We start from the raw sequence: 11,874 nt of genomic DNA on the forward strand, positions 1-11,874 counted from the left end.
GGGCGTGGGGGGCATGTGTGGCTATGCAGCCGCGTGGGCCCCAGGCCGTGGCGAGATCCTGCCCGCACGGCCCCGGCGCAGCACCGCTGGTGGGAGGCCTCGGTGAGCGGTGGGGGCTAACACCTTCTCCAACCTCATCGCCTCCAGTGCCCTGCGATGGCCCACTTCCTGGGCTGACAACGAATGGGGAGAAAATATTTGGGAAGCATATTAAGCAAAGTAGATGGAAACATTTAGCCGCCGGTTACAAGTGTTCAATAGTGACAGATGCGGACTTCCCCGCCTGGATCTGTATTCAGTGCTCTTCTGGAGAAGTGGCTGTAGGAGCCTGAACTCACAGGGCCTCTAGAAAGAGCCATCTCTTAAAGCCAAGCCGTGGTTCCTGTGGAGGTGAGCGGAGCCGGTGAGGAGCCGCAGACCCGAGTGGCAGCCAGCCGGTCGCACAGCGTCAGGGCCCAAGTCACCGGGAGCCCAGACGAAGGTGAGGGCGAGTCAGCGTGGACACAGCAACGTGGACAGGACTGATCTCAGGGACGGACCCGTCTGCTCTCTCCTAGGTGGGTGGTGGGCTGGGCGCCCCTTGCGAGTACCATCCCCCATATCATCACCCCCTTCCCAGAGAAAGGAAGACTCGTGGAAGGTTCTCTCCACCCTGGCCATGCCTAAAACAGGTAACAGAGGAAAAGACAAACTAACAGATTTTGCCTAACAAACACCTCACAGAGACGCTACACAACTTACTATTGAACTGTCAGGTCCCCATGGAGCTTAAAGGGAATGAGTCCCAGGTCCTCAGTCCCCTGGTCTTTCCTCCTTTGCTCTCCTCAGCGCACGGCTGTCAGGGAGGCGCCATGGGCTGGCCGCCCTCCTGGAGAGCATCTGTCCCCCTCGTACAAACATCCTCGCCTCCCAGGAAGGTGTCCCTCCAGCTCGGAGCTCACCGGTCACAGGAGACTCAAGCCTCTGGCGCTGGGGTCCCTCCCACGGCCCGGCCCACGCTGGCCTCTCGGCAGGGCTGACCGGGCGTGGCTGCGGGCGAAGCAGACACAGCGCACAGCGCAGCGGCGCGGGAGTGAGTCCAACCCAGTTCTCACTGAATAGACTGAGCACGCGGTGAAGTATGCTCCCCGAAGGAACTCATCTTCAGAAGAACATGGTTAAATTTCCTAATGAAATAATCTCTTTATCTACTAATCACATTCCAAAGATTTTCAACAGGTTTGAAAAGATGGATAGATTATTCCTCACCTACCCCAGTTTTGGTTTTATGGTTTCTGGTCCTTCAGTTAGAAACTTGGAAAGATCAATGTACAAAGAAACCCATTCTGTTGATATTTATAGTGTAGAGTTTCTGAGTTTACACTGGCTGAAACTCGTCTGGGTTAACAGCAGCACATGCACAAAACAGTCATTCAATTCTTCCACAAAAGTGAAGCGAAGTAGGTTATTTCCATGATAACAAAACTGATATATTATCCTAGAAATGCTGAAAAAAATGGAAAATCAAGAAAAAAGTTCTACTTAAACCAAAACAAGCACCATCAACATGTGACACATTTAACAGCAGCACAGGTGATTACAGCCACGGTCGGGGCCCAGCTGAACCTCCTCCGGCCTCAAGTCTGTTTTCCTGTCACGATGAGTTCGGTGACATCACCTTTAGTGACTGCAGGACACAAACCAGCCCCTGGGTAGCCGTCCAGCGACCCACTCGCCAGCCCTGTCACAATAAATCTGGGTGGAGTTAACCTGCAGAACCATGCCTCACCTGAGAGGTGGCACTCTCCTCCTGGGTCATCGCTGCCTGAGCTGTCGTCGGAGGCCGGGCTGGCCTGCGGCTCTGGGGGAGCTGGGGCGTAGCCCTCAGGAGGCAAACTCACAGTGTAGAGCCGCCTCTGAGGAAAGACTTCGGGGTCTCCACCTGCGGGGGACAAGGGGACTGTGAACAGGGCATTCTGTGGCGGGACCCTCGGTGGCCCTGGCCCTTCCCCAACCACATCCACTGCAGACATGAAACCCAACAGCTCACGAAGCCCAGCCATGGCCGTCACGGATCTCGGGGCACCAAGCACTTCGCCGGGGCAGCGGGGCAGCCCCAGGTCCAGCCCGGGATCCATGATTCACTAACCTCTGGGTTTTTATAAGGATATGAAAGTATAATTCATGAGCAGGAAGCAGAAAAAAGAATATTCTACATAGCATACCTTCCACTGATATAACATGAATCTCTTGACATTTTGGTACACTACCTGGAACTTCTCCAAGTGTGCAAACAACCCGCATACACTGTGTATACACACACACCTTAATGGGATCCCGCTACACGCATTTTATTATTATACATATGTATATTATGTGTATCATATCATTCAAAAGTTAACAGAACATGACAAAATAATATGTTAAGATATAGTTACACCTATGTGGTCTCCTAATGGCTACATAATATTCCATGTTTCTGGCAAGTGAAAATGTAACTATAATTCAAGCATTGTCCTAGACTTCACACATGGAGGTTAACTCTAGATTTTCACTACCACAGACAGCTGCTATGACCATCCTTGTTGTACACACTTTGCACACCTGACCATGGAGTTCTTTCAGACAGAGTCCTGGAGAAGGAACTGCTGGCCCAAAAGGTGAGCACCTTCTGCTGGCTCTTGAGATACATGGTCCAGAATGGCATCCCCACGACCCCGGCTTCCTCCCATGCTCTTTCCAACAGCAGGTGGCATCACGTACAGCTGACACAGCATGCTGCATGCATTCACAGGTACCACGTGTGGACTGGACCTCTGTACGTGGCGCTCCACTCCCGGGACAGCCACGTGTGGACTAGACCTCTGTACGCGGTGTCCCCGTGGTGTCCCGCTCCTGTGAGAGCCACGTGTGGACTGGACCTCTGTACGTGGCGCCCCGCTCCTGGGACAGCCATGTGTGGACTGGACCTCTGCACGTGGCGCCCCACTCTCGGGAGAGCCATGTGCGGATGGATCTCTGTACATGGTGTCCCCATGGTGTCCCGCTCCTGTAAGAGCCACATGTGGACTGGACCTCTGCACACGGTGCCCCACTTCTGTGAGAGCCACATGTGGACTGGACCTCTGCACGCAGTGCCCTGCTCCTGGGAGAGCCACGTGTGGACTGGACCTCTGCACACGGTGCCCCACTCCCGTGAGAGCCACGTGCGACTGGACCTCTGCACGCAGTGCCCCACTCCCATGAGAGCCATATGTGGACTGGACCTCTGTACAGGTGCCCGCTCCCGTGAGAAGCGCAGTTACCATCTGTCAGCACACGGCGGTACAACACTATGGACTCTGCTCCCCGTGCTCCACGTCACCTCCATCACTGGACCACACACAGGTATAAACTCCAAAGGGACTGAAGACCCCCCGCCGTCAGGCCGCCGTGTGTGTGGTGTTTGCCCTGGCGCCCGGGCTGAGCGGGAGGAGGCTCAGAACATATCTGTAGTCCCATGCTGGGCGTGGCTTTGTTTTCTCACGTCCTGTGGTTAATTGTGGACTGATTTTACGTGTCCCCAAGGAGAACGTGGGCCTGGTCCACACCCTGTTCCTGAACGAATCATGCACGGCAGGTCCAGGAGCCCCCGAGCTCAGCCAGGGAGCCGCGCGCCCGCTCACGAGACAGCTCCAGTCCCGCTGCTGGAACCCGCTGAGTGCACGTGTGATGGCCTCCAGGGAGAGTGAGACGAGGCCCGGCCAAGCTCCAGAGTCACCTGTGGCCTCAGATCTTGGCTCAGCTTGCTGAGCAGCCTGTGGTCCGGCCGCGCTGCCTCCTCGGGATCTGAGCCTCGCCCTGGAGGGGCACTGCCTGCGTGTGAGCAGGGACAGGGCGGGGGTAGCGGGGCAGCTGCAGGCAGTTCCGGGACCCGCGTGGCTCAAGTGGAGCCTGTTGGGGGGAGGTCACCAAATGTGCCTGGGTGTCCAGTCTGTTTAGCTCCTTCCTCGGACCTGGAGCGGCTCACACGCAGGTCACTGAGGCCACTGAGCGCCTCCTATGGGGCACTGGACACCGTGACACATGGCAGCCTCATCTCTGCCCAGGAGGGAGCCGGTAACACGGTGCTCATGGCCACGCAGGGAGTCACCACGGAAACAAGCACAGGACATGGGGGCAGCTGGCCGGAGAGAGGCCCCGGCTGGGACTCTGTCTCGTGCCTGAGGAGCAGCACAGACTAGGGAGAAGGAAAATATGGTCAGAGCGGGAGCTCGGGTGTGCGTCCCTCGGCACCTACCGGGTCCCCACCCCTCGGCCTGTCCTTCACGGAGATGCGCCTTCAGGGGTGGCGCACTCGATCCCTGTATCTCCTGACGACAGTCACGGTGGTGCGAGCTGGTTCTGGGTGTCCGACCCAGACCTCAGCACAGAGCCATGACCCCAGCCAGGCTGTGAGAGGGCCAGGTAGCTTCCGTCGTCGACCGAAGGAGACGTTTCTCACCGTGCCACCACTCACACTGCACGCCCCCGGAAAAACTGGTTTGTTTCCTTCCTTCCGTTACACACACAGCAGGTGTGGCCATTAGGTACTCAGATTTCTGACTTTCAGCTCCCACAGAAGTAAGGGGTGTCAGCCCCCTTCCAGTCTCTCGGGGAATGATCGAAACGTGGTGCGACCACGTGGCGTGGGCGGCCCGGAGCCTTCCTAGATCCCTCACGAGTCCTGGAGGGGACGCCCTGTCTTTCCCGCGCTGGCCCTGGCCCTGGGCCTGGGCTCCGGCCTCTCCTTTGTCCCTGTCATTCCAGACACAAAATCTTTCTACACGTTATCCACTCCAAGCACCTCAAGAGCTGAGGAATTAAAAAATAATCTTTTAAGACTTTACATTTTTAGGTTTTAGGTTCAGAGAAAAACTGAGAATGGCACAGAGATCTCCCCACACGCCTCCGCACACACGCACCACCCCTCCCCCCACCAGAAGGTACATCTGTTACAGTCAGAGGTCCCACACGGGCGCACTGTCGGTCCACAGTCCACGTGAGGGTCACTCCTGGTGCCCAGCGTTCGGTGGGTCTGGGCTCCCGGCACCCACGTCCCTGTCCTCAGAACCCTCTGTGCTCCGGCTGGCCACCCCCACCCCGGCGCTGGCAACCACTCGTGTTTTTCCTGTCTGCCTGGCTTTGCCTTTTCTAGAATGTCAGGTAGTTGGAATCCGGCAGTTTGTAGATTTCTCAGACAGACTTCTTTCGCTTAGTGATCTGCACTGAAGGTTCCTCTGTTATCTTTTCACAGCTTGAAGGCCACGGAATATTCCATGTCTGAACGGACCTCGGGGTTTATCCATCACCCACTGAAGGGCATCTTGGTTGCTCCCACACTTTGGAAATTACCAACAAAGCTGCTGCACACATCTGTTGCAGGTTTCGTGTAGACAATCGCTGAGTCAAGTGAGTGGAGTTTTGAGAGCGGATGCGGGGTCGGACGGCGTCCGCACGCTCTTTGTCATCTCGGTACCGCTGCCCCCCCCCGCTTCAGACAGAGTTCTTCCACCTGTTCTGCAGGTCTTGGGGCCACCAACACGTGTCCGTGCGACTCAGGCAGGCCTTCCTCCTAAGGGGTGAGGGAAGTACATCCGTCAAGCACACAATTTCCTCTGGGAAGGGGTCCGATTCAGGATGTGCTGATGGTTGGTACCTGCATGGAGCAGACAAGGGGACGAGCTCTGGGCTTCAGCGTTTACAGCTTTGGGGAGGGCCGGGGCAGCCTCTGCCGTGGACATAATTCTGTACGAACATATGAGAGAGAGTCCCAAGCAGGGTCCACGCCACGCATGGAGCCCAACACGGCGCTCGATCTCACGACCCTGGGATCATGACCTGAGCTGAAATCAAGAGTCGGACGCTCAACCTACTGAGCCACCCGGGTGCCCCAAGGAAGACTTCCTAAGCCAGACACAAACAGCACTAACCACAGACTTAAAGACTGAGAAACCATACCCTATGAACTAAACAACAGAACACATGGCTGTTTTTAAAAATTAGGACAATTCATGGAGAGAAGGTATACAGATGGCCAAGAATTGGGATTTGGAATATGAAAATAACTGAAATCTGTCACATGACAACCAAGAACAACCCAAAAGGAAAATGGACAGACGGTACGGTGTACACACACGCTCAAGCCACTGAACCGTTTGGCCTCGCAGACACTCAGTAAAGTGAAGTGCAGGCTCCTTCCACGCGGTTAGCTGCCCCTGCACAACACGGGTGTGAGCTGCTGGGGCCGCCTGATATGGAGGCTTATTTTGATACATACAGTACATACCGTAAACATATTTTCTCTTCCTTAGAATTTTCTTAATGACGTTTTCTTTTCTCTAGCTGACTCTGTAGTGAGAATACAGTATGTGATATGTATACAAATGCTAGTCGACTGTGTTACGGGTGAGGCTTCTGGTCAACAGTAGGCCACCAGTGGGTAAGTTTCTGGGAGTGAGAAGTTACAGGCACATTTCTGACTGCCGAGGTCGGCGTCCTGATCCCTGGCTCATTCGAGGGTCAGCTGGACGACTGCTGCGTAAGGCCCGGGCAAGCAGGAACTGGCGGGTCACTTGAGTGGGTGCACGTCTGACAGGCAAGTTGGCAGAATGTACAATAAACCTGAAGCTACTTCTCTGGGGACACGTGCTCAGAAAACGTCCATGTGCAAAGAAGAGGGTGATGGTGACCCAGCGTATCTTTACTTCTAGAAAGGCCAGAAGAACTTACATCAGGCCAACCTGATAAACAGGTTCCAGATGCTGATCCCCGAGGAACAGGACAGGCCATGAGCCTGAGGCCACAATGGTCCATGGCGGAGTGAGCTCGAGGATTGGGGGTGGGACCTGGCAGCTGGGGTCCAGGGAGGCCCAGACGCCTGCAGGCCGTAGGCAGTGTCCTCGGGAGAAGCAGGCTGCAGAGAGCAGGCCCAGGGCTCCTGGGGGCCCCTGTGTGTTCTGCTGAGTGTGATGCAGGCACCCCTGTGAGAAGCTGCCAGGTGGGGCCTGGGCTCACAGCGTGGCGCTAAGCAGAGCAACCCCAGGGAAGGGCCAGTCAGAGCTGGGAGGGTGGGCAGGAGCCCAGGAGAGGCGGCCCCCTCTGTCCTCCACACGGGCACCGCTGGATGACAGACAGCAGCTTCCGGGGCCTCGGGGAGCCCACCTTGCCGCCCGGCCACTCACCCAGCCGGCTGAGCTGTGAGAACATGCAATAGCCCCGTGGGGGTCAAACAAAACCCACAGAAAGGGACAAGGCATGGGGCCAGCAGAGCATCTGGGGGCTCTGGGGCAACGTCAGGGGGCCTCGTATGTGAACCTGAAGCCCTCCAAGAAACAGGTACTGATCATTCCCCACGTGATGAAAATCACAACCCCAGAGTCCCAAGAAGCTCAGCAACCCGAAGCAGAGCTGTGGAGGAAGCCACGTGAGGCTCAGAAACAGACTGCTGGAGGCCAGAGGTGGGGGTACGTCCCGAACAGTCACACAACAGCACAGGGCAGCGGCTACCTAGACGGCAATCGCCATCGTATGAAGTTTCACAAACCCCCAAGCCCCCAGGAGAGGCACATACGTAATAACGTGTATACTGTATCACCAAGCATGGGCCTACATGGGGACCGCGGCTTCCAAATTCTAGGAAGACGAGAAGCAAAGGCGACCGGAGGGGCGCTTCAAGACCTCAGTCACGCGGCGGAGCATCCAGGCGTACCGTGTCCTGGTGTGACACACTTAAATACTGCAAGATGATGGCCATGCTGGCAGCCTGACGGCTCATCCCCTCACAGAATTACATCCGCATCTATTCTCAGGAAGTGTCAGGGGCACAAAGCAGAATCGTTAGCTGAGTCATCACGCGGTTTGTCAGCCCCAGAACGTACTCCCCTTACAACTGGAGTTTGGTTCCCCGCGACCAGCGCCTCCCCGCCCCCACCCGGGCCCCCAGCAACCTCGGTCTGTTCTCTGAGAGTTTGAGTTTGGAGCATCCACAGAAACATGAGGTTGCACTGTGCTCGTCTTTCTCTGCCCGCCTCACCTCACTGGGCATAATGCCCTTGAGGTCCGAAATTACATTCCTTACACAACAGCAGGCTTTCCGGAAGTGACAAAGGTTAAGAAGGGCAAGACCTGGGCAGAAGAGGTTCTTCTGTTGTATCATCAAGATTTTATAAGAAAATATTCGCATCCTAATGGAAAACTGCAGTTTTTACCAAAGAGCTTTGTCTATTTTCATGACCACTCCAGGCATTCACAGATGTTTCTCCACATACCGATTTTCATGGACTCCTAAAAGGCCCAGACACAACAGCACGAACCTACCTGACTGACGCCCGGCCACCTGCTCGCCCACATGTCAGCACAGAGGTGCTCTCACCGCTCCGGCACACGTATTCCCTAAAAACAAGTGTTAAGACTGCGTGCCTCCACACGGACACGTTATAGAGCTCGGGAGCCTCCATGTGGAGACGGAGCTGTGTTGGGCTGCAAATGCGGCCTCCCTCCTTCCTGTGCACCGACGGGGGCTCTGCATACCACGGCAAGGTGACGGCCACGAAAATAAGATACGTGGCCAAGCTCTTGGCTCGTTTAGAAATCCTCCATCATCCCTTGGTCCTCAGCAACTCCAGCTCCCCCCAGTTCTGCCCTCACATAACAATTTCATCGCATCAAGCTCTCAAATAAACCTTCCTCTTTAAAACATTTCTATGATAGTAACATACTTTTTTCTACATTGTTAGAATTAGTAAAAGGCAACTGATCAAAGTAACAATTACTGCTTTTAAGCATTACCCACTACAGAGGAAGTCCCTTCGGCCAAGACAGGAAGGAGTGCGGAAGCACGCTGTCACTGCTGCGAGACAGGCCCCTGCCAGACCACCCCCGCCCTCAGTTTACAGCGCTACCTGCTCAGAAATTCCCAACACAAAAATAGGTAGAGGACAGCACATGGCTTCTTACAAACAGCAGTATTACTTGATTCATTGAATCCCTTGTAAGGAATATGCCAAAAATCAGAGAAATCCATCATCAAACAAATTATTATTTTTTATTAAAGATTTTTAAAGTTTTTTTTTTACTTAGAGAGAGAGAGCAGGGGAGGGGCAAAGAGAGGGAGAGAGAGAATCCCAAGTAAGCTCGAACCCACGAACCATGAGATCATGACCTGAGCCAAAACCGAGAGTTGAATGCTTAGCTGACTGAGCCCCCCCAGGCGCCCCTTCACCAAACTATTTTTACCGGTTGGCTGATAACTAAATTATTTCCTTCAATTTTGCTGAAAGCACAGAATGTCAAATATGCTACTTGGAAAGACTTGTCCTTAGAATAATTCATTTTCTTTCTGTGAGAGCAGCGTTCCTAATCGTCCCTTTGGTGGGTGCTCCATGGTGGCGTCTACACCTACTAGGCCCTCCTTTTGCAAATGGGGGACCAGCAGCCGAGGAAAGTAAGCCCGCAGGACCCCAGGCACTTGCTCGGTGCAGCAGCTGGATAGTGTCAGGGACAGCAGTGTGGACAATGGTGTGGACAACAATGCAGACAGCGGTGTGAACAATGGCATGGAAAAGGGTGTAGACAATGGTGAGGACAACAGTGTGGACAACGGTGTGGACAACAGTGCAGACAACAGTGTGGACAGTGGTGTGGACAATGGTGTAGATGACGGTGTGGACAGTGGTGTGGACAACAGTGTGAACAACCGTGTGGACAATGGCGTGGACAACGGTGTGGACAGTGGCATGGACAAGTGTGGACAGTGGTGTGGACAATGTGTGGACAACGGTGTGGACAGTGGTGTGGACAACAGTGTGGAAAATAGTGTGGACAATGGCATGGACAACAGTGTGAACAACAGTGTGGACAATGGTGTGGACAACGGTGTGGACAACAGTGTAGACAGTGGTGTGGACAACGGTGTGGACAGTGGTGTGGACAACGGTGTGGATAGTGGTGTGGACAACCGTGTGGACAGTGGTGTGGACAACAGTGTGGAAAATAGTGTGGACAATGGCATGGACAACAGTGTGAACAACAGTGTGGACAATGGTGTGGACAACAGTGTGGACAGTGGTGTGGACAATGGTGTAGACAGTGGTGTGGACAACACTGTGGACAAAAGCGTGGACAACGGCATAGACAAAAGTGTGGACAACGGCGTGGACAACAGTGTGGCAGTCTCTCTGAATGTGAAATTCAGAATCACCACAGGACCCAGCAAGGGGACGCCTGGCACACACCCAGAAGTGAAAACACAAGTCACACAAACATTTATGCGTGGGTGTTCCAGCAGCATTATTCATGATAACCACTGACATCCAACCCACAGGTGCACACCCTGACCAGCGAGTAAACAGAACGTACTCCATGCACAGTGGGCGGTGCTCAGCGATAAAGAGGAGCGTAAGACAGATACACCCACGACGTGGATGAACCGGGAGACGCCGGGCTTCATGGGGGCCCATCACAAAATGCGCCTCGCATGTGATTCCTTACGTGGTACATGCCGAGGAGACAAAGCCATGGTGGAAAGTGGAGGGTGGGAGGCAGCGGGTACAAGCGGCTGGGCGTTTGTGTACAGTGACATTGAGGATTTGGAATTACTGATGTTTGTGCAGTGTTGTGAACATACCAAAAATCACTACATTGTATGCTTTGAAATGGTGAAAACAGTAGACTTTACGTTAAGTGAATTTTATGTAACAAAAAATGTTGCTGTATGCTGTGAGGATTTTCACACAGGAGCATAGAAATGAGGCTCTTTCACCAGCACCTGTGAAATAATAACGCTCTCAGACGTACTGACCCGCTGCCCCTCCTCCAGCCACAGGGCACCCATGGGTACCGCTCGAGCACCTGCCGCCACACCTGTCCCTGGAATTTGACATCGGCCCTCAAACTGCCCATGGCACACCGAGACGGGTCTGCGCCACAGGGTGGATGGGGGGTGTCCCAGGACAGGGCCCAGGTCTGCGAGCCACACTGTGGGATGAAGCCCCCAAGGGAAGCAAGCTGGCCACGGCCCCACACTCCCTGGCTCTCGCGAGGGGTCCTCCCTGCGCCCTGGCCACAGCTCTTCAGCTGCTTCCACGCCTGCACCGGGAGGGTGATGCTCTCTGCCCAGCACAGCGCACGCAGGACGGTCTTTGGTGGAGGTACCGGCCCTGGCTTCTCTCCCCACTGAGCGCGCTGCAGTCCAGAGCGTGGGTACAGTGACCCTGGCTGCCAGACGCAAGACGTGGAGGGGTCGCCACCCACGGGGGCCAGGCAGAGCCCCCTGCTCCAGGGGAAACATGATAACCGCCAGGAAACCCTCACCGACCTTCCCCCGCCCCCCCCGAAAGCCCATCACCTGTCAAGGTGGGGGCACGGCTGCCCCTGAGCTCCTCCGTGGCCGCCCTCTGGGCCGGTTTTTCAGAAGCTGCAGTCACTGGCGCCCTCTTCTCTTGGCCACAGGGAGCACTAGGGAAAAGCCTCTTCAGCACTTTTTCCACGAACACTACAACCAATTGACAAAGAAAAGAAAAGAAAGAATTATTCACGGCAGTTCATTTAAATTGCAAATGGTTTTAGGTAAAATGAAGATATATCCTGACATCACCACCTGAGAGCAAAGAGAAGGTGCCTGAGGACATGCCAGCGCTGTCCCCTCAGGACCCCCAGTGCTGTCCCCTAGAGGACCCTTCAGCACGGTTCCCCGAGGACCCCCAGAACTATCCCCCAGGGAACCCCCCGGGACTGTCCATCAGAGGAACCCCGAGGACCGTCCATCAGAGGGCACCCAGGACTGTCCATCAGAGGGCCCCCCCCCAGCACCGTCCATCAGAGGGCACCCAGCACCGTCCATCAGAGGGCCCCCCCCAGCACCGTCCATCAGAGGGC

At 55.0% G+C, this 11,874-nt stretch overlaps 1 protein-coding gene across 1 annotated transcript in view; it reads right to left on the bottom strand.

The window, feature by feature from the left end:
* Positions 1–955: 955 nt before the first annotated feature.
* The window catches only part of LOC120225137 (glutamate-rich protein 1-like), a 27,252-nt gene continuing 16,333 nt past the window's right edge, over positions 956–11,874 (bottom strand). The window contains exons 2-4 of the mRNA XM_039223360.1: positions 11,345–11,491; positions 1,769–1,921; positions 956–1,029 (exon numbers count right to left, since the gene is read on the bottom strand). Coding sequence (XP_039079291.1) covers positions 956–1,029; positions 1,769–1,921; positions 11,345–11,491 — 374 coding nt within the window. The remainder of the gene's footprint in view (positions 1,030–1,768; positions 1,922–11,344; positions 11,492–11,874) is intronic.

Source organism: Hyaena hyaena, unplaced genomic scaffold (genome assembly GCF_003009895.1).
Source record: "Hyaena hyaena isolate Hyena2069 unplaced genomic scaffold, ASM300989v1 scaffold_1326, whole genome shotgun sequence".
Taxonomy (NCBI): Eukaryota; Metazoa; Chordata; class Mammalia; order Carnivora; family Hyaenidae; genus Hyaena; species Hyaena hyaena.